Genomic DNA, 27,173 nt, shown 5'->3' on the forward strand with positions numbered 1-27,173 from the left:
TTTCCCCTTGGAGGACCCCCCCCCCTCCCCTTTAACCTCAACATTGCGTCGTGAAGTGCTTGTTTTGGTTCAATTATAGCGTCAAGTAAACACGTAAAAACGTTTAAGACATGGAATTTCGGTCGAGCGTGACCCAATGTACCGTAGCGGAGGACCGAGGGACGCATTAAGCGAAGGATTCGACTCGTCTTCCTATCGTATTGCTCCGCATGTTCAATTTCTTCGTAGATGGTCTCCGGAGAGCGTTGTCTGCTGCTGGACACACAGTTGTCGACGAGTAACATGAAGGAGATGATTGGAGGGTGTTGTGTTTGCTCAGACGAGAGAGGCTGGGCGGAGAACCCGCTGGTATACTGTGACGGACACGGCTGCAACGTCGCCGTGCACCAAGGTAAGCTCGTTGCTCTCTGCTAAGCTAGTGGTTAGCTGTTAGCTTTCAAGCTAGTTAGCCCGGTGCAAGGTTATGGAGCGTCCAGCTCCCAAGGCCAAGCTTAAGAGCAGGACAACGCAACTGCATTAGCTGGGTCGTAATCCAGTAATGTTAAATCATAGTCGTTACTTTCTTTGGTGCTGAATTCTGTGGTTGTGACACCAAGAAGAGAGAAGCTGTCAAAATGTCATCATTGCCAAGCCAGAGTTAGAAGAAGTTCACAAGCCATAAAATAAAGCAATGTTCGTTATCTACAATACAGATTTCTATGACGTTATGTGAAATTAAATTTAACTCGTTAGTTAGATGACGGCTGTGTTTACAAACGCTGCTGCTCACCATGTGGGAGTCTCACTTTGTACGTCAAAAACAAAAACTCTCAACAGACAGTAGAGCTGAGCAATGAAAAAAAATTCCTATTTTCCCCCAATATTGCCTTCTTTTCAATGTCATCTTCCCATGTATTTTTTAAACAAACATCCCATATTGCACTAACCACCATCAATAAACAGTGTTTGTTGTTACGTATGGCACACTAGTATTGTCACAATACTAGAATTTTGATTTTACACCTGCTTAAAAAGATGTACCTTGATATCTGTACTGAAACGGAAACAAATAAAATAAAACTGAAAAGATGTCATGCTTATTAGCCAAATGCAAGGTATTAACAGTGTCAAATCAAAGTCGGTATCATGCAGCTATTGATGTTGCCACAGAGATTTTTTTTAAATGGACAAGTTTCATATTATCTTTGTCATCTCAATGCAGTATCAGAATAAAAACTTTTGGTCACGTGACATACCGCAAGTACCAAAAGCCAAAAGTACAATTATTAAGCCATACGTTTCAATGACTTTTCCAGTACAAACATTTATACAGGCTATGGCAGCAATTAAACTAATTGCCCGCAAAGGGCCTGTCTATTATGAGTATGAATGTAAACATTGTTACACGTGCTGAAATGAGGAAATTACACATACTGTGAAAGACTAATGCTGTCAACATAGAACTCTCGTCTGGCAGTTAATTTATTTTTCACTCAGTGTACTATAGCAGCGGTCCCAACCACCAGTTTGCAGAGAGACAGAAAATTATAGAGGGCAACTGATGAAGTTAATTCCTTTAGTCAAAAAGTCGTTTTCACTATTAAAAAAGTTCATGTCGCCAGAAGTCTGGATTGTAGCTGCTCTTATGGATTTGGATTCTGACTGTGCTGTGTTTTCATTTCTCTGTAGCCTGCTATGGCATTGTGCAAGTGCCCACTGGTCCATGGTTCTGCAGAAAGTGTGAATCTCAGGAGAGAGCGGCCCGTGTGGTGAGTCTTGCGTTTCATCTGGCAACTATTTTGAAAAATCACAGAGAATGTGAAACGTGTCAAAATTTCAAGTTTGTAATTTTTCAGTCCGAAATGGCCGGAAAGCTTTTATGTACAAAGCTGAGTGCTTTCTACTTAGATGTGGTAGGAAACCTATTTTAGGTTAAATGTCTTGTAGCCTGAAACAATTCCCCAAATAACCACGTTTAGTTGAAGAGCATATTAACATATTTTAAACAGCAAATCTGGCAGATCCGCTCAGCACCAATTACTCTCAAGTGTCACGCGTCTAATTAAATATGTGTGACAAGCATTGATAGGGGATTATGGGCATATAACGAGACTCCCTTGTTTCTGCATCCCATCTGTGGAAGTAGAAGTTTCAACTTCATTTGACCTTGGCAAACAATAGTCTTCTTCACAATCTCAATAGCGTGTCAAGCATAGGTCGTGTTTACAGTTTGAATGGATACAGTTTTAATACTCAACATGAATAAGGTGGGGTTTTTTTTTGTCGGCAAGGTGTGAACTTTGCAAAAAATATTGCCGGAAAGAGAAAGGAAGAAGTGATTCCAGTGTGGCGACACGTCTTACTCTGTGCTTCTGGTTTATCCACAGAGATGTGAGCTGTGTCCCCACAAAGATGGCGCCCTGAAGAGGACGGACAATGGCGGTACGCAGCGTCACGCATGCACATGACCACGCTCGCATCTGTGCTCGTCCTCTTGTGTTGTTAATTGCGTGTCGCCGGCGAGTTAAAGGGGCTTGGGCGTGCTGTGAGTGCTGCTGTTTGGTTAGTGTGTGTGTGTGTGTTTGTAAGTTTATGAGGGGGTGGGTCACGTTGGGTATAGTGCGTAGCCTGTGAGGAGTCTCCTTGCTGGGTTCACTCGGAGGTCATCTTGGTAGAGAATGTAAATATTCTTTGCGTGTGTGTGGGTGTGTGGGTGTTTGTGTGTGTATTGAATCAGTTCGAGAGAGAGCCACAGCTGTGGGATTGTGTCCAGGCCTGCAGGGAGGCATCACGACAACACTAACACACACCGTTTTACTACTTTCTCCTTTTTTTTTTTTTTTTTTTTTTACCCTTCCCACGACCCCGCTCTCGCTTGTCCTTTTCCTCATCCCCCCCCACCTCCTCTCTTATCCTTCCATTTTCATTATCTTGTCCTGTCAGCTCCTCTTCCTCAACTTGTTGAACTGCTCGCCAACATTTTTTGCCCACCATTCAAGACGAGAAGAAAATGGCGCTTTATTTATATCCCGCCAATTTGCTATACACACTTTAAGCTCATGTAGACAATTACTCCTTTGTATGTATTGTGAGGAAGAGAAGATGGAAAAAATATGTTTGGAAGGTTTTAGGAATCATCACCTCCATTCATCATCCATCCTGCTGTGCATCTTCTATGCCAGAAGGAACATTTGCTTTTACAGCAATGTAGGCTGCGTCGTCAGCATTGTTTTGGTTCTGACAGCCACGGTTCTAACGTAAGCTCCAAACCTTATATTTGCTATTGTGCCTGAAGTTTCTCTTGAATTTGAACCACGACACTAATGTAGTGACAAAAGTTCACCGTCCAAACACATTGGACGTCTTGGTCGCACAGCTTGACAAAAGGGGTTTTATGGTAACGATGTGAATTGTTAGCTTGAGGAGCAAGGCCGTGCCACTTTTATAGTCCTGTTTTATAGGCCTCTTCCAGATTCTTGGAGGGACTTCAAAACAACAACATGCCCCATTTCACACCCGCTGCCTTCTCCCTGTCCCACCCTCTGCCCCGTTTCCCTGTCCTGCCTGCCGGGTCAAAGGCAGGTCAGGGGTTCAACTGTAAGTTTAAGCCTGTTTTTGTTTCCTCTGCGGGGGGAAAGACAGACACCTCCAACGTGGCAGAAGTCCATCTGACCTCCCGCTCACCTTCTTCTGCCGCTCCTCAATTTGTCATCAATTCTGCCGTCAGTTTGTCTTGGCTGACAGGCAGCTGCTGTGCCTTTTAGGCGGCACAATAAATAGCCTCTTCATTGCAAATGTATCAATTAAAATGTTCAGGGTTCGATTCAGTTGATTTTTGCATATTAATTAAGAATGGGCATTTGACTAAATAAAAAAAAAAAAAATACAATTCAGTTATTTAAATAGCCAATGTAGAAAGATTGAATGATGACGTTGTCTATTCACGTCAAATTGGTCAATACACAGCAATTAGTTATTTATTAAATATGCTGGTTTGTCTTTTTGCCAATATTACAGGCTGGGCCCATGTTGTGTGTGCCCTCTACATACCAGAGGTGGAGTTTGCCAATGTCTCAACTATGGAGCCCATTGTGCTACAGTCGGTGCCCCATGATCGCTACAACAAGGTAATGAATAAAATGTTAAGGAACCGGTTTACCTGCCAATACTACAAAGGACTGTCCATTTATGTGTGTTTCTGTGACTTGTCTTTGTCTAGACATGCTATATTTGCGAGGATCAAGGCAGAGAGAGTAAAGCGGCCACTGGAGCATGTATGACTTGTAACAAACATGGCTGCAGGCAGGCCTTCCATGTCACATGGTGAGATTCCCCTCACATCACATTTACATCACTGCTCAAAGGAGGAGACTCCTTAGTAATTTTACACATGGGTTATGCTTTTATGCTTTGAAAGAAGTTTGAATTTCAAAATGCTTTGATATCACCCGATTACACATTTTGCTGTTTTTACACGCTGTTTTTTTTTTTTACAGTGCCCAGTTTGCAGGGTTGCTGTGTGAGGAACAAGGCTCGGATGCAGACAACGTCAAATACTGTGGTTATTGCAAATACCACCACAGCAAATTGGTAAGTAGACCTTTCTGTTTGGCACAAATACAACCTTGATAGTCATAACCACTAAGAAGGAAGGGAAGAGTCTTTAGTTTTTCTGCAGTGTGGATTCAAAAATTCAGTTTAGTCACAATTGAAAGTAGCATATTTGATAAGATGCAATATTTCGATTGAAATGTTGTCTGTCCATGGCCCGCCTGTTTGCAGCTTCTTTGGTTTGAATTAGCTTGTGCCTTTGCTTCAGGTTATGTTTGAATTAGACCAGCTTGATTAGAAGAACTGAGGTCTGTGTTAAATATTTTTGTTTGTTCCACGTGGTACACAATATTAGCCTCTTCATTACATAAAAAGGTTGAAGTTAGGATGGCTTGACAGAAAGCACATCTTTTTAAAATTCTGCATTTATTTTGTTCGAGATTGGAACATTGTGGCTTTTGGCCTTCACGTTCAGTCATGTCTTCATTCGTTCATTCACCCATTCTAATGACTGTCATTCTTCTTTTTTGCTTACTCGTCCAACCTTTTCACTCTTTGCCAAATTCCCTACTGCCTTTGTTAGAAATGTCAAACATCCATTGAGTACACAGGTCGGAAGAGTTTTGCATCTGCAGATTCCTTGGATGCGATTTGTATTTTATGTGTACTGAATTTTGCCCCAGCCAATTAGTTCTTGACCACTAGTTGACCTTTTCCTGTTTAGCAACGAATGACACCTTTAAGTAAACCAAAACAAATGCAATGAAAGATCATATGCGTGACATGGGTGTTCAAACTCGAGTTCACCTTGACGTTACACTCCATTGTGAGATTGAATTTTCTTCTGCCTCATTACACATCAGTTCATTCATTTGAAATCATTCCGAAACTGGATAATTCTCTGATTTCTTCATTTGTTGATAAATATATTGTTGGTTGTAGATACTAGGATTGTATGAAATCTAAGCAGTTTGTTAATATTGCTCTTTTAATATCTGTGGTAGAAAAGTCCGACAGGCTTTTTAATGTGAGCGCACATCGATGATTTGGAATGTTAACAAACACAAATGGAAAACTCATGCTGTCATATTGATTTTGGCTGTTGCGGAAAATACTGCATTTGTATGACTGACTGTACGAGAGTGATGAGTAGTGCAGGGTGGATTTCCGAAAATGTCTATTGAATAGTATTGACAGCATACATATAAAAAATATTTTTTTGGGCTGAGTTTTAGACCAAATCTAATATTAATGACAGCTCAAGATCTTTTATTGTTTTATCTTCATAACAACTTTAACAAAAAGATTGTTTTCCTTTAAATTCGTCTTGCAAGAAATGTATCAGGGATTTTTAAAAACAACTCATGTTTATCCAAAAGTCAACAATAACAGGATCAAATGTAGATTTTGCAAAATGCTCATACTGAATGCAGTCCTTAATCTATGCGCGGAGGTAATCTCAGCGCTTCTTAATCGCCATGGCAACAGACGCTATGAGCAAGAGCAAACAGACTAGGACAAAAATCGATTACCAAGGCCGTCCAAAAGTGTCCCAGGGTACCTAATAAAATTGTACTCTTAAAAAGACAATGGGCACGTCCTGTGGCGCAGTGTTGAGGAACGTTTTTCACCCCCCGCCCCCATTGTTAGTTCTGCCGTCTTTGTTATATTTGCTTGTCCGCTATGCGTTATGTCAAACTGAGCAGGTCATTGACAGGAAATCTGCTCTTTTAGATTTTTTTTTCACCCCCCCTTCCCATTAGCTTGTCTGTATGCTGAATATGTTTTGAAAAGTAACAATGCAAGGGAGGTATCGATTTAATCAAGTCTGCTGTATATAACAATCATAAATAGTGCCTGCAGATATCACGGCACTCCTACCACAGTTTTTTATTCACTTTTGAATCATACAATGTGCTCATGTAAATTTTATGTGACTGATTTTTGATGTAGACTTTAGTTTTTCCATTTTTGCCCTGACCTTCTGTCATTTTCTTTTTTTTTTTTCCCCCTCATTTTTTCTGTAGTTATTCTAGATTGCTCTAGCTCAAGCCTCTTTTTCTTTGAACTTCATCCAGTAACCTGGAGTTCCTCTTTACCTTTTTAGCGAAGACGCAGGGGCCGCGGTAGTAGATCTCAAAGCTTAAGTGACTCTTCCTCTCAGTGTATGGATAGACCCCCAGACCAGGAAAAGAAGGTAAGACAGCCTTCAGATCTTACCCTCTCTTCGCCTCCCACCCATGACTGAGAGTCCACCACCAGAAATTTGTACTGTTGCTTTTACATGCCCACATTGTGGAGGGACAGACGGACAGACAATCCTCCACTGCTACCACGAAGACACTCTGCCGCTCAAGTAGTGCCTCTCAGTTTAATTATATGACTTGCTTTCTTTTGTACGAGATGGTGAGTTTCAAAGAGCAGGACCAACAAGACAAAGCAGGGTGTTTATTTTATTTTATTTTTGGGTTCAAGAAAGATGGACAGTTTCAAACAGTTGGCAGTACAACAAAGAAAAACATGTCTTCAACCATGGGAAGTTGAGCAACCACTCAGACCCGCACCGCAGCATTGTTGTGCTCAATACGTCACTGAAGCAGGACTCCAGAGTCTCACATTTCGTACAAACATGATTTTATGGGTCATAATCCTCATAAGGGAGCAAAGATATTTGATCAAATACGCATTTCCAATTTTCTCGGATGAACCCTATCATCATTTTTTTTTTATGACAATGTTGAGAGGTGTCTCAGTTTTCTTATATGTTAGTGTCATAATGTCTCATGAATCACTCCAATGACTCCAATGAAAATGTACATGCACACATGACAGCACTTGGATTTAGCAGGGAGTGTGATTCCCCACACCTCAATTGCCCCAATTAGGGATCGCGGCTTTTAATAAATGCTAAAAAATGTTGTTAGTTAATCAGTCATGGAGGTTAGCAGCACATGTAATCACAAATTGCGTAAAATCTGGATTAACAGCCAGACCAATTTACCACCCCTGAGGGTTGTTATCTTAAAAAAAAAAAAAAAAATTGTATTCTCTCCTTTTGAATCAATAAGCGATTCTAGTCAGTCATTATACGTCTAGTCCTAGTGTATATCTTTTGGCGATGCGTAGTGAGCTTTAACTTTATTGAGTGTGCGCCGTTCATGTGTTTTTGTCCCATCAATTGCGCTCACCTTATGTTAGACCCTCCAGTCAAACTCCAGTAGGGGCTAAAAAGAACCCTCACACTGGACGCTTAGAAAAGGCCTCCAGGAAACATGTGCACAAGCGCCCCCCCACACACACACACGCACACATGCAACACACAAATCCTGCAGGAAACGGCGCAGGGGAATTCCTGCCAGACCAGGGCAGATTATACCCCCCATACTCCTCTCACTTCCTGTTCCTCTGTTTCACCCTATCTTCCCTCACCTCCCCAGGCTCGCTGTACCCCTCTCCACCTTTTCAGCCCCAGGGCTTTGTGCTGAATGCTTACGAGCAAACCGGTAGTATATTCGATTCCATATCATTTCCGTACTGCTGACATCAACGTTTTGCCTGGAAGATATAGGTTGTATACATTTTATGACAACATTTTCATTTTCTGCCCAAATCAAACCTGGTGATAAATGAACTTTTCTGTTATCATTTTGTTCCCCCCCATCACCACGCCGCCATTAAGTGTTTCATAGGCTGAATAATGGTTTGACAAATCCACAAAACAAGATTGATACTAATGTGTATTGTCGGAGGCCTATTTAATTTATTGCCCAAATGTATCTGTCATGTGCAGTTTAGAGTCTAAAACATCCGTCAACATACATTTGGGCAACTGTTTTCACTCCAAATGAGTTTTGCGATCTTTATTCTACATAGACGGACGGAGTGGGTGTCACTCTGTTGTCGTTCTCTCATTGTTCGGACCGTTGTTGATAAATAGACGTGAAGCCCAGCCTCTGCCAAACTCATATTTACCTCACACACTTTCAAAGAGCACTTGGACATGTCAAATGAGCTTGCTGCTAATGGTGGCCAACGGAGAAAAAAAGGGGTGCGTGCATTCTGAAAGACATTGTCTCTGCCTGTGTAATCAATTGACCTGATTGATAAGGGTGTGTAAGGTTATATTGTGTGTGTTCCCACGCCTGCTGCCTTGGGTGTGTGGATGTGTGTGATATTCGACCCTAGCTGCTCCATCAACAGGAACGAATGGAATGTTAATGAAAAACAACAAAGAATTTTTTTCTGGCTCGTATCCTTTTATTCATTAATAAGACAACACACATCGGAGAAATGACAGAATTGTACTGTTGTAACAACCTGAATATTTATTCTCTTCGTTTTTAGTAGTATGCTAACTATGCAGAGCTTGTAGTTCTGAATTCATTTAATTTTTTTGTAGTCGGGCTTGTTTACTGACCATCCTTTACAAAGCAAGTAAACGCGCTCCCCATAAATTCTTAAAAAGTGATAAAATATTTTTTTTTGTTCTCGACTAAAAATATATTTTTAAGTCAAATAATATATATTGTCCCTTTAACTGTGATTCTATTCTGGCCTTTTAGTGAAAGTTCATTTCTGTAAAACAATATTGCTTTATTTCATCATTCCGTTGTTAATTAAATTCTGAACCACTCTGGTATCCAACGCTGCTAATTTATTGGTGTGATTCTTTTTTTAAATTACGACCTGTGTTGCTTAGCCTTAGATATTTTTTTAAAAAAAAGCATATAAAAACAATTAGAGAATGAAGGTTTAAAACTCAGTGCTGGTGGAGGAACCATCTAAGCGATTGTGTCAACCAGTCGAGTGACTTTTACCAATGTTGAATCCCACAACGGGTCCTTGATGCTGAGCTGATAAGTTTGTTTTTCAAAACGGTTTAACTGAAAACACCTGCCATCTTCAGCCAAAAAAAAACAACCAAAGAGGAGGATTGATCAAGAGTAGTACAATTTTATGCTTCACTAACTGTACATCATTTTTATGATTACTGAAAACATGTTTACATTTCTAGTCATTATCATGACATGTAAGCAAAAGACAAAGTTGTACGGCTTGACATTCAAATGTCATTCAAATATATGACATTCGAAACAAACAGGGGCGGCTCAGTTAATGCCGCTGTTAAGTCGAGGCCCGAAAATTAGCATTAGCGGAAGGCGGGCTTCAGTGGAGCAGCTATCTCCGATTTCGGCTGGTGGGGGTCTGTTAACTGCCACTCAGTGCGGAAGTCTGGCTAAACTGTCACCAGCTTTCATGTGATCATTTCCCAATGAGACCCTGAGGGGAGAGACGCGGGGAGGGAGGGAGGGAGGGAAGGGTGGAGTCGGTCGGGGTGGCGGTTGCAGCACTGTTTGCTAGTTGTCACGACAGTCACCAATACGTCTCTCGAGATTGATGCATATTTTTACAGCCTGTCTAACTGACGGCGCGTGTGTAAAAAAGTCTGCACGCGCATCTGTCTGTCCGTATGCGTGTGCAAAGAGGTGTCAGGGTGTGGGGTGTCGGCGCGAGGTGTAAATGCGCCAGCACCCGGTCACCACCTCACGGGTGCGAGCTGGCTGGCGCGGTGCAAAATGGTGTAAATTGAGATGCTACGGTCCAAGAAGGATGATAGGATTGGATGAAACAATGGGATGTTGTGCATTGGGCCACGAAGCACTTAGACACACGGCTCTAAACTTCAGCAGGCTGAATTCCTGTTGCTCCCAAAGCTTTATTTTCCCCTCCATCTCTCTTCCATCACTCTCTTTGTGCTTGTGACGCTTTCATCTTAGAGTGAGCCTTTGAAATGTAATGCTTTTTCCCTTCACTCACTCACTCACACACACACACGCACGCAGACACACACATTTACTCCATAGCCGTGTTCCTGTGATTTAGCCCCATCTTCTTGGAAATAATCATTCCCAGAACACTTACATGTTGAGACGTCTACAAACATTTTTTTTTCTCCATTAAGCCTTGCTTATGTGTTATTTCCTTTTTTTGTACTTTTAACACTCAGAAACACAAAGAACGGGACAGACACAAACCCAAACACAAGAAGACCTCCATGGACATGTCCCCCTCCCTTGTTCTCCCAAACATCGTGGTCCCAGAGAAGGTGAGGAGCAGCCTTCTCTTTTTTTTAGTGAACTGCTCTTCAGAGGTGTCCGAATCAATCGATTAATCAATACCTAATCAATGATAACATTTATTCGCTTTTAACAATCGAGTAATCGTTTAGAGCCAAACTTAAACTTAATCGTCTCATTTCAGCCACTAATTCTGCTCCGATTTCTGTTTTGCTTCATTAAACAGACATCTTTTGGGGTTGAATCAATAAAAGACATTTACCAACATCTGCTTTCACTTAACACAGTGACCAAATCAGTAATCACTTTAAAAAGGGTTGGGGAGTAACATCAATCCCTTTTGTGTTGTGTAGTTGTTGTTTTTGTCAATAAAAAATATTTGAGGGGAAATTATTTTATATTGTAATGAAATGTACAATCAAATTGTATGCGATTGTATCAATTAATCGATTGAATAATCTCTTGTTTTGGTCATCAGTGGCTTGACTTTCCCTGAATGAAGACATGTTTTCTTTGTAGCTTTTTTTTGGCTAGCTCAATTATATTTAAAACTGCCAAAGCAATTTCCATTTGGGTGTCTATCTTGAAAAAGGTGCAAATTTATGAATGATTTAACACTGAGAGATTGAAAATTGTGCACTTGCAGGTGACGACCCAATTTTGTAAGTTTTCATTGTGCTTCAATCCTGTCCACCTTTTTCTTTTAACCATCATTTTTCCTCATTGATGTTCCCTGTCCACCTTCTACCTCCAGACGTACAACAGCAGCAGTTCAGCGGGTCCACCTCTCCCCGCAGCCTCCCAGAAGCGACTGGACGAGGCCAGCGCTCGGTTCACCAACGCCAACTTTCAGGAAGTGTCGTCGACTCACTCGATGGGAAGCTCCAAGGACTGTCACGTCGGTGACGGCGCGAAGGTGGTGTCTGACATGAAGAGCAAGAAGACCGCCGCTGGAAGTCACGTCGTGGGACAGAGGGGTGGCCGGAAGTCTCTCACCTCCTCAGGGAAAGTTCTCACCTCTGCTGTGGTAACCATGGCAACCTCCACATCTGCCTCTGCCTCCACTGGGCCTTTCCACCAAGGTAAATTGATAGCTGCAAATGTTTCTGAATGTTCATATTTTTTTTATATATCCAAAAGACCCTGCAGTTAGAAACACGGTAGCAAAAGTGTCCGATTATTCGGCGGTCTTACCCGCTCAGTGTGTTTATAACGTGCGACTGGATTTTGACCAGACATCAGATTTTCTTTTTGCGTGTGTGGCCTTGATAGCAATGTTTTGTCTCTGGCCTCCGGCTCCTATAATCTCGCCACTCGTCTGAGAAAAGACACACACACATACACACACGCAGACGTGGGGGAGGTCATAGCCCTCAGGAGTCGATTGCTGTTCAAACTAAGCTTTTGTGTTTTCTATAATCAGAACCTTGAGCTCGCATCAGGTGTGTGTTTTGGCTATCTAAGGAGTAGCAAAGTGTATTCATTTCCCTGCGCACTTCCTTTGTGGGAGGAAAGCATGAAGAGGGAGGGAGGGAGGGCTTACTTAAGAGCGGATGGAGATTAATAAAGCATAATAGAATGACTATTTGGGTTATCTTGTTTCTCTCGCTCCCATTAGTCGGGAGATGTTACACTTTTAATGCATCTGCCTCCTCCCAAGTGTTGGTTCTCTCATCCCATATTGGATCTTCACATTTCCTCTGCCTTGTCCTTCGCCCACCTGTCTTATCAAGGGCTGCTGTTGACGAGTTCCAGCAAGGCGCCCTCGACCCCCACATCCTCTGATTTCCTAAGCTTCGCCGACTCCTCCTTGCGTCCAGGAGGCATGACTTCCTTTTCGTCGCCGCCGTCTTTCAGCTGCCTGGTGAAGCCGAGTTCAGAGGGCGGCGTGTCAGAGGGAACAACAAATCTTTTCGGCTCTCTCGCGACGACCGCCCCTGCAGGTGATGGTTGAACACTCTCAACTGACTTTCCGAGCATGTTTTCAAACGGAGCTGGGTTTTATGTTGCACTACACGATATACTTCAATTGAACAACACTAGTCCACTTAGAGATAAAACAGGATGGAAGTTGCACGCTCACAATTATAGTGAGTAAAATTAAAATTGCGGCTATTACTATAATCACAACATTGCTAAAATGAATACGCTGGACTCAGGCTATTCAAGGGGGATAGGAACTGGGCCAGCCCGTGAATGTCAAAAAGCTGATTATAATTGATGCCATGGTGTTCCTAGAGTCGGACACGGCAGCTCATCCTTTCGCCGTCCTTGTGGATTAGACATCGTCTGTAATTCCACAATTTATTGATAAAAAAAAATCAAAAGATCGTTTTACATTAGAGACTCATGAAAACCCCACATAAGGAGGAAGCACTTGTAGACAGCAGCAAGGATAAAGTCTTACACTCTGGACCTTGAGTAGATCCAAACTCTATTTAGCTGGGATTCATTATGTCAAACATTGTGAAGTAAAGGCCAGTCTAGTGGTAAAGTTACCAAATGACATTTTTATAATCATCTTACTGATGATGCATTCAGTGCTAATGGTGACAAAGAGGACGTGTTTTTTTTTTTCTGTAAAAAATTAAGCCACTTTGTCACATTTCTTTCCCCCATTTTCTTTTTTTTTCTTCCGCAGTATCCAATTTAAAAGCAAACTTATTTTCCCCCGCAGTGTTCGGATAAATGTGGAAATGAATCACTAAATATTCAGTGCTTACTTTCTTATTTCAGTGGGGGGAAAGCTGTATGAGAATTCCCACAGTCTCTCAGCCAGCGAGACGACAAGCCTCAGTGGCTCGGCTGCCTACAAACGGCCACAGCCCTCCAGCACGGGACCGGGGATGGCTGGAACAACCATGGCGGGAGGAGGGGAGGATGGAGTCAAGAAGAAAAAGAAAGGCAACTGGCGCAACAGATTTGGACCTTGCTTCACAACAGACGTCAAGCCGCCAGAGTCATCACCCTCCCTCGCTTTGGCCACCACCTCCACGGCCAACACCTCCTCCTCTTCCGCGGCCCCCCCTTCATCTTCCTCCTTGAATCTCTGCGGCCGGCCCGGCTTAGCTTCCAGCGGTGGTTTAGGAATGGGAGGAGGAGAGCGAGGTCTCGGGGTCATGGGTGTTGGCAGCGGGATTCAAAAGTCCCCCTCGCTCCTCAGGAATGGGAGTCTGCAAAGCAGCGGAGGGCCAGGTGAGGGCACAGAAACATAACATTGCCATTTCCGTGTGCGCACACTCTGATTTTTAACACCGCCCTTTGCAATCAAGGCATTGAAGGCCAAACCACTCAACGATTTAGCAAGCGTGTTGGTAAAAATGTGCAACAGCTGCTGTGTTTTTACAGCGTCTGACATGTCAGTTGTCTGTTCAAGACTAATTGGGATGACATTTGCTAGCTGCTCTTTATTGATACCAGAAAATAATTTCCATTTTTGAATCGCGACCTATATTTTGAATCTGTAGTTTTTGGATGACTGTAATTTTGGTGGGAAAGATCTATCATCAAAAATATTCAGGAGCTATACACTTTGTATGGGGTGATATTAAATATTGGTAAATATTAGCGTTTAGTATGTTTTGTGTTTGGTTCAGCAACAGGTGGAAATCTTTTCTGAAAGATCATAGCTATAAATTACAAGACAAGTTTTTATTGGTCAAACAAAAATGAAAACGCAGTACCTCGAAAGCCTCTTATTTGAGGGGAAAATTAAAACCATTTTTGAGATCAGCGGGGACACATAAAACCATTAAGATGTTTTCCAGTGTTACTTGTTGATAGTGGATCAATTAAATAGCTGCATTTAAAATCCCGAAGCTGCTTTCCAGCAGAATAGGCTACCGTAACTCACTGCCACATTGCTGTTGCATCTTGCTTTCTTTTCCTGACCATAATGTCTGAGGAATTAATTTTCCACATTTCATTTGAATGATAATGTTAAATAGAAATGACAACCTGTTTCTATTGGGACAGAAAGACATAAACAATGAGCGTCAACATTAACCCACAACGGTTACACAAACCTTTGTAATGGGCTTCTTGCAATGAAATTTTGCCGTGTGTGGAGCTCCGCAGGTTTTTTTTTCTTCTTCTTTGTGTTCAGTTGCTTGGCAACTGCTTTGGAGTTCCCCTCTGCTGGAGGAAATGGTTCAGTACAGCTCTCACATCCCGCATTTCCACTTTCTTCCAGGATTAGCACCTTTTTGTTTATGCCCGCTGTCGCCCAGCCCCCTACTCTTACCTTTTTTCTCCCCTTCTCACATCTTTTTCCCCATCTGATGATGTTTGCTTATTTTCCCGAAATGCTAATGATCTACTTGACTGCATCAGCTAAAATATGTTATTTTGTTGGTGTCTGAGCGATGAGAAAATATATTTAGAGAGCTTTATCACCATTGATCTTAGGTTTTGTAATTGTTTTGGAATTAATCACTTTTAATTAATCACTACTACCACTTTTTGTAATCACTTGTGGTGTTTTTTTTTTGTGTGGATGTTGTCATACTTTTTTTGTGGCACCACATCCTGGTGTACTCCAGATTTGCTGCAAATGTATTTTGAATCTGGATAGCCACTCCAAAGCAATTTATAATAGCATACGTTCCACTTTTTAGTTTTTATATACATCAAATTTAAAAAAAACATACATATAAAAAATACACTGTTTTTGCTGCTACAAAAAAAACATTTTTATTAATAGTGAAGTCTGGAAATTGTGTTTTGGGGTTTCTTTGCTTTGCTTGACTTTCAAGATACATCGGACATGATTTAGGACATTTATTTATTTTTGCTCTGGTGGTCAAGGAAAAGGTAGTTTGCAATGCAGTGTGTCTGGCACGATTGTTGCTTTTCCCTATAGTGCGGTGTCGTTTGTAACCACCACTGGTGTGAGAAGGAAGGGTGCTGATATGGCCTTGCAGTGTGTGTGTGTCTGTGTGTGTGTGTGTTAATCATGTGTTCATCTTCACACTGTAAATATTTAGCCGAGGGTTAATGTAGGGCAGTAATGGGGAGAATCCTTGGCTGCCCTCCCTCGCTCCCTCCCCCATCATCTTTACTCCACCATGTTGATGGATAGATAGTTAGCTTGATAGATAGATATATGCTGGTGGGTGGTGAGAGCCAGGGGTTCCTTTTTGGTTCGGTTAATGTTTGACGCTGGGGGGTGGGGACAGGACTGCGTTTGTGCCTTGTAGATGCGGAGTGGAAATGAATGTACGTTTTCAAATAAATAGTCTGGAGAAATAGCAAAAATAAAATACATTTCTACTTAGGTTTGACTGAAAAAAATATATATATCACATATTTTTACTAAATTTTAATTGTTTACACACACACAGATTTCAGCATGTTTTTTCTGCATTTCAAAACCACAATTTGATCCGAATAATTTGCTGTGTTGTACAAATTAACCATAGAAGGACAACAATATTTTTTGGGCAAATTGAATGCACCCACCTAATGCTGCAGTAAAAAGATATTTGTTTGCTGTACCAGAAGTGATATTTATCATATTTTCCTCTGACGTGTGCTATATTTTTTTAATTAATTACAGCTATTTATTTGAATCCTGTGACCCCCCCCCAACACACACACACACCCACTGTTATTTTTACTTTTATTTGTTTTGTATTTATTGCCAACACCTCAAATTAAAGCACATTATTATCGGCAAACAATCCTAAATGTTTAAATGAACCTTGAGCTGCTCATACATCTGTACAATTTCACCTTTTTCTTGTGCTTCAATTCATGTAAGAAGCTTTTTATGGGCGCTATGAACAAAACGTATAAATTGTCGATTTGGCCTCACATCAATCTCTAAGTAGTACATGCCCTCTGAGTGACTGCAGCCCAGATTTTGCTTATCCATTTTTCTGGTGCATATTACAAAGCGATATAAATAGTATGTAGGCCCGTGTAGTGTAAAGATACCCCCCCCCCCCCCCCCCCCCTCCCTCATCATCTCCCTTCACCCCTCCTGGCACAAAGATCTCTTGTTCCCCCAGTGAATGTATGCTGCCCTGAGCCATTCAGGCTTTTGTGGAACTGAGAGGCCCTATCTTCCCCCCCTACCACCACCTCTGCTGGGGTCAAAGGGGGCTGGGGCAGGGCTTATCCCCAGTTAGCGGCTGAGCACAGGCGTGTGTGCGCGTGCGCATGTTTGTGTGTGTGTGTGAGTGTGTGCATGTCGATGAGGCAGGCTGAGATAAGGGGATGAGACATGCACACATGGATACGTGAAAACAGGCTTGCTCATTTTATGCGCAAAATAAAAAGAGGCTTTATTTATTACATCTTGCGGTCTTTTCAGGGCATTTCTTGCACCCTTTCAGTGTAAATTGCAAAATGCATATTTTTATTTATTACTTTAGTTTTCAATTGTTCATTTAAATTCCTCCCATAACAATGACATTTTAAACATAATAGAAATTTTTGGGCAATTTAAAAAGCTTATTCCAAGTTACAACCAATTGTTTTACCATCAACATGAGATATATTTTGGTCTATATTGTTAGATTTGCACAAACATTGACATTTCCTTAAAATTATTTAGAAGTTAAATCAGGTTTTTTATTTCATTGTGAAAATGATCAACAAATGTGAGAACCCCAAAGTGGTGTGTTTTGTATTTCAGTATAAAATCATATGTATCCAATTTCAGTTTTGTCGCTTCTCTCGTAATATTATGCAATAACCTGCTGTTGGTCTAACATAAGGATTTTTACCTGACTGCTCACAGGTGTTTTCTCCAGCGGCGATGGGTCGTCATTGTCGGGCCCCGGCGCTACCTCGGAGCAACTTCAACTGGCGTCGTCACTGGCCCCTCCCTCTCCTTTCAGCGCCACCGCCCCCTTGACCAGCACGGCCGCCACACACGTGAGTCGGAACACAAGAGCCGTGCCGATGACACACAAGCACACTTATCCTTCTGTTTGCCTCTTTCTCACCCACAAATTCACGCGCACAGTTTATTCAGCACCCTCTGTCAATCCAACAACATCTTTACGATGAAGTGTAGATTAACTGCGGAAGCACAAATAAACCACTGCTCACTAATTAAAATAGCTTCCCGGGCAAATCTCTGCATGGCGCGTTAATTATGTGCGAGGCACATGCGCCCCTGACCTTGTGTGAATTGTCTCTTCTCAGTGAGTTATTGGACAACTGATACTGTGCACGCACGCGCCTGAGGTCTTCAGGTTTATTCACAAATCAGCCTCTTTTGTTTGCCAGCAAATTTCAATTACTTGTGGCCTTCATAGAAAAATTCCCCATTGTGTTAAGTGAGAATTTTTTTTATAAATCCTGACTTAAGTTAAGCAGTGGAAAGAAATTGAGCAAAATCATCATCTGGAGGTTTACTTTGTATTACACATTTTTGATTGATACATTTGTTATTGTGATAGTGAGTAAAAATGGTGGAATAGGAAGAATACTACTATTTTTAGTGTATTCGGAGTTTTTGAAAGTACACATCAAAAAGCGTCTATCTATAGAATACTATTACGTTGGGAAAAATAAATGTTCAATGAATATTGACTTAGTATTTATCAGCAACAATATATTTAGCTTCTATCAGATACTTAGTGTCATTCTAACCACACTAAATTCACCTGATAATATTTTTTTTATTCCTATAAGGAGAGAAAGCGCGCGCCGGAGAGGGGAGGCGTGATCTGTCGTCAGACTCGTCACTGACCTCACTGTCCCTCATTTCAAAATGTCCTGGGAGAGAATTTTCCGTCAGTGTCCTCACAACTCCATTTTTCCTCCCGTGTCCCCTCACCAACTCTCTTTTGCTCTCTGCCGCCCGTTCACTCTCCCCCTCCACTTTCCCTTTTCCCCCCCTCCCAATTCTTCCGTCTTTTTCTAACTCTCCCTCTGTTGTCCTGTGATGTAATGACATCTGACAAGCAGCACCACAGTAGGGCTGGAAGGGGCGCTATCAAGTGTTTGTCTGTGTGTATGTGCAGGTCCGTGCGTATTAGGGGTTGTCTCCATTTTCCAGGCCTGGCATTTGTCTTAAGCAGGACCGACCGAATAGGCCTCGGGAAGCATAGGAGCTATTTGCTGCCGAGGGTTAGGTTGTGTGTCTGTGTAGAACTGAGAGATAGAGCTGCCTGTTATTGGCTATCAGTCCAGGACAGAAAAAAAGGAGGGCATCTTTGAATGAAAAATGAATGGCAATGAAAAATGAATGTTGAAGAAAAATGGTGGGGGGGGGGTCTGTACTAATTTCAGTGAAGGGTAAATGGACAGTGAATGGCTTCTTCATTTGAGAGGAAGTGGCTGGCTTTTTCCTGGTTGTTTTCCATATTTGATGTTGAATTAGTAATAGGAGATAATGGCCTTCTCCCAGACGCTCGTCTAAATGTGAGCAGATGTGGAGGAATGATTGGACCCTATCACAGCTTGTCTGCCCCTAGGTCCATCTGGACTTCAACAATCGGATGGTTTCCATGAGTATGCTTTGGAAAGGGAGCTTTGTTGACTTACGATAATTCGTACCACGGTAACGTAACGACAACTTCTACGAAAATAATTGTATCGTATCCGTCATGCATGCGGTGGTGTTTTTTCCTCCGTTGATAGGACTAAAACAGTCAGGCATTTTGTTCCCTCCTCTCCTATTATTCCCCGCCTTCTCACTTAAACTCCACCCCTTTGCTCCACGGCCCTTATTTGGGAAATAGCTTAATTGGATTAAACTCCATGCATCAGAAACACTTTGTCAGCATGTCAGCGTTGTGTCAGTTCTTCCAAGGGCTTTGGGCCTCACGTGTGAAGCAGAACAGAAAGATGCAGTGCCGTGATATTGTTTGATTTCTCCCCCTTATGAAATTCACGGCCCCTAATCTTTTCATCTCTGCAACAGTATTTTTGATCACAGGTTTGGGAAAAGCTTTTCGAGGATTTATATTGGTCTCAAATAATTATACCCCTTTCAGATTCTTAGCTTTCTTTTTTATTTAATTTATTTCAGCAGCCTCCAATCTAATTTCTGAAAATATTTATGTATTTTTCAAAAATATTAAAATGTTAGATAAATGTAGATTTAATTCAGTTTATTGTGATTTTCTAAGCAAATACATTTTTGGAATTCTTTTTTACATTGTTGGAACGTTTGCCAACATTTTTCAATGTCTTATATATTGGTTTATTTCACAACAAAAACACATGTATGGTTTAGTATTGTTTTGGTTGATAAGGTATCGCAGTACTTTTGAAACACTCATACAAAACAACACAATGAGGCTTTTTATAACTTTGTCTTATTTCTGTCTTTTATCTTCAGGTGAGTGTCCTTCCAGGGTCGATTTTCAACATGGCCCCCTCACATATGTTTGGTAACCGCCTGAATCCGAACTCTGCCATGGCAGCGCTCATTGCCCAGTCGGAGGCCTCACCCGCAGGTATGGAGCTTACGTACCCATGTGACACAATCGTGTGTGTGAGAGAGCTCGGAGAGTGGGGGGGATAATGGATTGCCACGACCCCCTTCTTGTGGTCCTGCAGAAAGGTCACGGGTCAACGCTGGTGAAAATTTCAAGGTCCTTCCCGCTAGCTCTAGTGACCCCTCCCCAAACCCCCTTCTTGCGAACAATCAAACAAACACATTGAGTCACTTTTGAAATGCAGTAAGTTTTAGACACTTTCCAATTTTCTTTTTCGTAGTGCTTTCTTGTCTGCCCGGTGATGATGATGAGGGTTGTTTTTTTTTTTTTTTTTAAATGAAAGTAATTTCTTCCTGAAAAAAATAAGACATTTACTTGAGAATGAATCAAAAGAAGAGAAGACTTAAGATGTCCGATGCCGCCATCATCAGTCAGATCCTCTCTGACCCGCAGGTTAACTCACTAATCAGGCTGAATGACACGGCGACGTGTGTGTGGGCTCGGATGTGGGTGTGTGAACCAACGCCCGTCCGTCCGTGTGTGAGAGAGCAATGCTAAATCCTTAGAAATGGAATTGCATTTCTCAGGGTACAAGTACTTACACAATGTGAAATAAAAATAGGAAATGAACAATCATCATTTGAAAAAAATTCCAGAGATAATATTTGGAAGACAAATAATTACTTTGGAATTATAGGAGTGTGAAATAAAAAAGAAAATTTACAATTAAATAGCAATACTTCTAAATATTTAGATTAATTAAATTCATAGAGTATACATTACTTAACGTCGGCGTGTGTATGTGCAAACAGGCGTGTGTGTGGAAGAGCACCCGTTTACTTTGGCAGCCCTCTCTCATTGCTTTTTGTGTGTGTGTGTGTGTGTGGGGGGGGGGGGGGGGGCGCCAGGATGCAAAAGGTTACGGAGGATACACACATTTGGTTAAAAAAAAGACAAAGTCAAGCGAAGGACTATGGCGCTGACCCACTAGGGTAAATGCTTAGATTGACTGTCTTAAGTAGAAGGGAGTTTAGTTCTAGCATGTAAACGCAAAAGTGTGTGTGTGCGTGTGTGTGATTCATGACTGTCTCTGAGGGAAATGAAAAGAAACGTCTGGCCAGCGGCCCAGCAAGGCGGGTACATAAGAGAGCGAGCGATCGGGCAAGGCCCACTGGACAGAAAGAGAAAAAGAAAGAGAGGGCTTTTGAATCAAGTGTCGTGTGGAGATTCCAAATTTTGCTCTTTGGAGTTTGATGATGATGTCACCTTTGCGCTGCTGAATTGGGATTGAGTTTCATTGGCACAACAAACTTGAATGAAAACAAAGCCGCAATTTTGTGGACATTTTCTTTTCAATATTTTTATCAATGGCAGCGAGATTTGTTCAATTTGGTGGACATTTTTTGAGTTGCTTCAATAACTGGTAAGGATTACCTACCCTGTAAGTGGTCAGCTTTACCTTGACAACAGGAAGCAAAAAATCAGACGCATTTCTCATCAACTAATGCCAACTCTGCCGGTCATCAATTTTTTCCCCTCATTTTCTGTGTCTCTGGATTCTAATGGAAAACATGTTGTGTGTGTGTGTGTGTGTGTGTGTGTGTGTGTGTGTGTGTGTGTGTGTGTGTGTGTGTATGTGTGTGTGTATTTTGGGGCGGTCTGTGTGTATAGATCAGGAAGCTGGAGACAGCAGCGTCGGTGTGCAGGGTTTCTCTATAAGGGCTTCTCCCAAGACCACACCGCGGTGAGTACACACACACACACAAGCGCACACACACACGTACACACAGATGCACTCCCTCCCTCCCTCCATCCCCATTTACATTCCAAACTGACCCCCTCTTCACCCATCCCCCTCTCTGCTTTTCCCTCTGCTGGCCCCCCATCTCCTCTTTCTTCCTCTCACGCCACACACACACACACACAACCACACACACAACCACGCACAACCACGCACAACCACGCACACTCCCATTTAGCTCCCACACGCCTACAGGCAGTTCTCGCTCTGTCAGCCAACGATAACCTGCGTTTTTGAAAGTGGTAACCACCCTTCTTCTGCAATTGAGTTTTTCTTGTTTTATTCACACCGGGAAAGATATTTTGTTTGTTTTTTGCAAAATTTTCTCCTTCAAGGAATGGTTGAACGCTTCGGTCGAGATGGGAATTTTAATTACAGGAATTCTTTTTTGTTTTGATAATTTTGTGGGATGCATCGTTTCACATGAGGTTGGTGACATTGTCATTTTAGTATTTAATAACAAGCATTTTGTTACTCTGTGTATATAGTAATGTTATTATTTTACAAATATCAATTTTAGAATAAAATAAATTGCAACCTATAGTTTTTGTATGTGAATGCAAGCAATACAGGTGAATTTTGTGTATGCTTTTTAATGTTCAATGTCACGTATTTTGATCAAGGAATTTGAGTGTACAAAAATGGGAAAGACACTTTTTAAAAACTTGGCCCAAGATCGTGAAGACACACTTGCCTACACACAGCTATTTTCAACTTGTCAACATAGTTCACTTCCATCTTCTGTCTCATTTTGCACTTGGTCTTTCTCCTGCCCTTTTTGCTCTCGCTCTCACACACTTGCACACACACACCCTGGCCCCTGTTCATTAGAAGCCACTGTAACAACAAATTGATGTAGTTTTATAGCCAGCAGTGTCTGTTTGTCTGACATTTATGTTTGGTCGTTAATCTCCCTATTGACCTCTCTATCGCTCCTTTTCTATCTGCATTCTCCCTTTTATTCAGCTCGCCAATCGGCGGCCTGCAGATCCACTATGACTCGCCAGGGTCGTTGCCGGGACCGGGGCACGGGTTGCTAGGGGCCGGGGGAGGCGGTGGCGGCGAGACGCTGCCCCCGGTGGCCACCACCATAGAGCAGCTCCTGGAGAGGCAGTGGAACGAAGGGCAGAGCTTCCTGTTGCAGCAGGGTGCGCAGGGAGACGGTGAGAGGCAACACACTGTTTCCGTGGACATCCTTTTCAATTTTGGAAAAGAGATAGGGTCAACCTCTGACCTCCATTCGGGAGTCTCTTGACATACCATATGAAGTCTGTGCCGTGTAGCATTATTTTATTGTCACGGGTGCCAGTTTGAAGGACCTCTCTGCCACAGAGCACACAAATATAAACTCAAGACAGTCCAGCTGCTGACTGTCAATTGCTATCTGTTTTCTCTCTCTCTATCTCGCTGTTTCTCAGTGGTGGGCATGCTCAAGTCCCTCCATCAGCTGCAGGAGGAGAACAGAAGGCTGGAGGAACAGATTAAAACGCTCACCATGAAGAGAGAGCGACTGCAGCTTCTCAGTGCTCAGCTATCAGTGCCTTTCACACCCACCTCAGCCTCCTCTGGTACACACATTGATACCTGAAGATGTAACACTGGTTCTGTTTTGTTTTTGCTCTCTCTAATTTACTCAATGGATTTGTTGTAGATTTAAAGGGAGGAGCCTCTGACTCATCTTTACCTGTGGCATCTCAGGTAAATCACATTTTACTTGCTTTGTCTTATATATTTTGGTTCTCACTGACAGTGTCTTTCTGCCTTTTTTAAAAATGACTTTCCTCAAGATTCTGTTTGACCACATATTGTTGACATGTTTCCCTCCGGCATGTATCACTCATTTGGTATTTGTATTCCTTTTAGGACAGTGCGTCATGTGGCGGCCACAGCAGTAGCGGCTCTACCTCTTCCCTGTCAACCCCACCCTCACTGTCCCAAAGCCCACCTCAGCCGCAGCTAAACGGCGTCATCGCCACTGGGACCACCCCGGCCGGCCTAGGGAGCATGTCCGGATTGATGGGCACCTTTGGTTCCGGAAACACACTTGGCATGGGGGGCATTGCTGGCGGTCTGAACGGCGTGATCCAGATGCCGGCAGGGACTGGAAGCCCGCACGCAATGGGAACTGCCACCTTGTCTGTCAATAACAGGTAGTGTAGCCATCATCTTAGTATTTCAAATATAAATCAAGTAAAGCCTTTACTAAAGGCAAACTCTATTGCTCAATCTCTGTTTCTTGTTGTTAGTTCTGCACGGCTAAGCCTGGCAGACCAGCAGAGACTCCTCCAGCAGCAACAGCTCCAGCAGCTGCTAGCATCGCAACCCTCAGCGGTACGACACACACCATTAGCTACTTTATGCTTCAAGACAATGAATTATTAAATCCATGTCCTCTCTTCCCCATATTTATCATCTTTCTCTGAGCACTTGCATTGACTTTGCTCTTCTGTCCCTTCTCCATCTCTTCTAGCCTAGAAATATTTTTCACACCATTCTTCCCCCTCTGTCTTCCAACAGCAACTATAGCGGCTGAGGCAAGAACATCAAGACCGACTGGAGTTCCACACATGTTGGGCACTAAGGTTTTGTCACAAATTTCACAAGTGGCTGAGTCTCTTAGATGTTTTTCATCCCACCTCATTCAACACCGGTCTGGTTTTTCTGCCGTGTCACTCTCTCAGGGGCCTCTCTGCACACGTTCGCGCACGTGCTGACAAGACTGCAAACGCATAAACAAAAAGCACACTGTATGTTTTGTAAAAAAAAAAAAAAAAAAAAAAAAAAAAAAAGCCAGAATCACTTCAAAAGTAGCAGATGCATGTTTGGCATCTGTCTGGCAGCTTTCCTAAAAGGACAAAGATAGTCCACACATTCCCACTATGACCGCTCATGCTTTCTTTTGTGTGGCATATAGAGAAGAGAGAGAGAGAGCCATGTCTGGCTCAGCCACCGCTGAAGCCTGCTTATGATTCTATCCTCTCGGGGCCACACATGAAAGGGCTCGCTTAAAAGGCCACAAATGTTCACGGGAGGAACTACAAAGATGGAAGCACATACCTCTGTGTGTGTCAACATGTGGAAGTGGTCATCCTTCTTGAATGAACGCCCCTAGCGGCACCTACCTCTTCAGCACGCACGCAGGACCTAACTGGCCGATAGCAGCGGCCAATAAAAGTCCGCAAGAGTCAAGACCGGTCAATCAGCATTCGTGCCCAAAGTGCCTGAGGCAAAATGATTTTTTTTTTTTTTTTTGGGCTTATTATTTTTAAACCTTTCCCCTCCAGTCTCTCACTCTGCTCTCCTCATGCTCCTGGCAATTAAGCTGCATTGCCAAGGCAACAGATTACAAAACACTGATGTCATTTAAAACCAGGAAATGTTGTTGTGCTGTATTCGCCAATGTTAAAGCTCGTTTTTGTAATTGTGCTTTTTATTTATTTGTTTATGTAACAAATGTGAGATGGTTGTATCTTCCAAGCCCGCAGGTGTTGCTATTAACATCAGCTTGTCCTACTGTGTAAAGTTTGCTTTTCTTTTTCTGCTTTCTTGGAAGCTCTTTGATTGATTTGTATTCTGGTTCTCATGTTTTCAACCAGTTTTGATAGTTGAGGATGGGGAGTGTGTGTGACTGCAGCTGTTTAAAGGGTGGGTGCGGGGTCCGTTCTTACCTCGTTAAATGTAAATAGATCTTGTTCCTCATTGGCTGATGGTGTACATAAGGATTTGTGCAAAGGAAAGCCAATAAAGCCTCTGTTTGTGTGATATTGGGGGGTGGGGGGGCAAGTTTGGAGTTTTACTGGACACACAAAGTATTAATTTATTTTTATATGTGCAGGGAGATTGTGTTTCTTTTTTTTTTCTTTTTTTTTTAGGTTTTACACTGTTTTTCTTGACATTTTATACTACAGTGCACCGTGTTTTCATCCGTGCACAAAATGTTTGTATACATTTGTACAATTAGCTAAATAATGGTGGGTGGAGAAAAGAAATTGTATTTCAGATCACAAATTAAAGAAACACTCTGAACTAACAAGCCTATCTGTGACTTCAAGGGGATGGTTGACAAGACTGAAATATTTGGAGGAAACTACAAAAAGTTTAGCAGATATACTTTGATGGATGTTTTAATAAAATAAATAATAATGCAATTTCTTTCAAAATATCATTGCAAGACCGATGATGAGTAAATCATTTATAAATGTACTTATTTCTATATGTTTTAATTCTGTAAAACTTTGTATCAAATCTTAGAATAGGCAAATGTTTAAAAAATGATAGTTAAAATAATTTACTTGGGAATACAAATGTTAGAGAATTTTCCAATTTGTGAAGATATTTAATGTCTGTTTTAGCTACCAACTATTTGACAGGTATTATTTCAGTGTATTTAACAAGTGCGTGGGATAAGGTATTTAAATCTTTACAACAACTGTGTATTCTTTAAATAGGTTATCCATGGTGATAATGCTATGCCAGCCATAGGAAGATTAGGAACCATATTATGCGGCTCTTTGGGATAAAGAACATATTAAAACCTGTGAAAATATTTAACAGTGCCTAGTCTCCGGAGGACACGTAAACACTTTGATTTAAAGGCACTTGACACCATCGTAGACGATACAAAATGACTTGATGTTGCATGCTGTTAACTGTGTGGGGAATGAAAATGCAGCAGTAGTAACACAACGCATGAGGAAATTGGATTGTATTTAAAACACACACACACACACACACACATGATGATGCAGCTATGAAGTGGCACTAGTGTGACTGTGAACATCATTTACACAATGCTTCAAGGCTGCTGTCCTTAAAAAATGCACACACATGCACACACATTTGATGACTTCCAGCTGCTAAGACGGAGCGTGTGTGTATGTGTGTGTTAGTTAAAGGTGGGGGTACCACTCTGCTACATCTGCTTCTGCCCTGGTAATTAAAAGCTCACTTTCCCCCTCCACCACTGCTTCCCCCTCCCAGCCAAGATAGCCCCCCACCCCACATAGAGCTCCCCTGCATTCACAACACACAAAGTAACCTGAATTCAACAACAAGCGACCCCCCCCCCTTTTTTTTTCTCTCTCCTCTCTTTACCAAGATCTTGCTCACTCACCCCAAAATAGCCCCACCTCCCCTCCCCCCCTGCCTTTACATAGTATCGGACCTGGCTGTCACTCAAACCCAGCCTGTTTAAATAACACACACCACCACCATCTCTTTTATAAGCTGCTTCCCAACACAGCAGAGCCACTGTGTCCATCATCAGGCCTCCCTACCCCCTCATCCCGAGGGTTAGGTTGGGGGGGCAGGCCTGCACCAGCTGACGGAGGACCCCCGTGTGCCGCCTGACCAGGTGCCTGATGG

The 27,173-nt window shown here is 42.2% G+C and overlaps 1 protein-coding gene across 6 annotated transcripts; it reads left to right on the top strand.

The window, feature by feature from the left end:
* Nucleotides 1-19: 19 nt before the first annotated feature.
* mllt10 (MLLT10 histone lysine methyltransferase DOT1L cofactor) lies at nucleotides 20-25,842 on the top strand. Of its 6 annotated transcripts, none has more exons than XM_049748564.2 (20): nucleotides 21-391; nucleotides 1,669-1,748; nucleotides 2,367-2,421; nucleotides 3,997-4,106; nucleotides 4,199-4,302; nucleotides 4,476-4,569; nucleotides 6,638-6,727; nucleotides 10,538-10,636; nucleotides 11,362-11,689; nucleotides 12,341-12,550; nucleotides 13,344-13,802; nucleotides 17,353-17,489; nucleotides 19,909-20,026; nucleotides 21,680-21,752; nucleotides 22,776-22,972; nucleotides 23,228-23,377; nucleotides 23,461-23,507; nucleotides 23,673-23,959; nucleotides 24,056-24,140; nucleotides 24,280-25,842. In XM_049748564.2, the coding sequence occupies exons 1-20, from the start codon at nucleotides 229-231 to the stop codon at nucleotides 24,340-24,342; spliced, it is 2,949 nt and encodes a 982-aa protein (XP_049604521.1). In that variant the 5' UTR covers nucleotides 21-228; the 3' UTR covers nucleotides 24,343-25,842. The 6 variants fall into 6 exon arrangements, with proteins under 6 accessions (XP_049604526.1, XP_049604521.1, XP_049604522.1 ...); XM_049748565.2 differs by having other exon boundaries at nucleotides 24,327-25,842; XM_049748567.2 differs by lacking the exon at nucleotides 10,538-10,636.
* The last annotated feature ends 1,331 nt before the right edge of the window (nucleotides 25,843-27,173 follow it).

Source organism: Syngnathus scovelli, chromosome 18 (genome assembly GCF_024217435.2).
Source record: "Syngnathus scovelli strain Florida chromosome 18, RoL_Ssco_1.2, whole genome shotgun sequence".
In the NCBI taxonomy this organism is placed as follows: domain Eukaryota; kingdom Metazoa; phylum Chordata; class Actinopteri; order Syngnathiformes; family Syngnathidae; genus Syngnathus; species Syngnathus scovelli.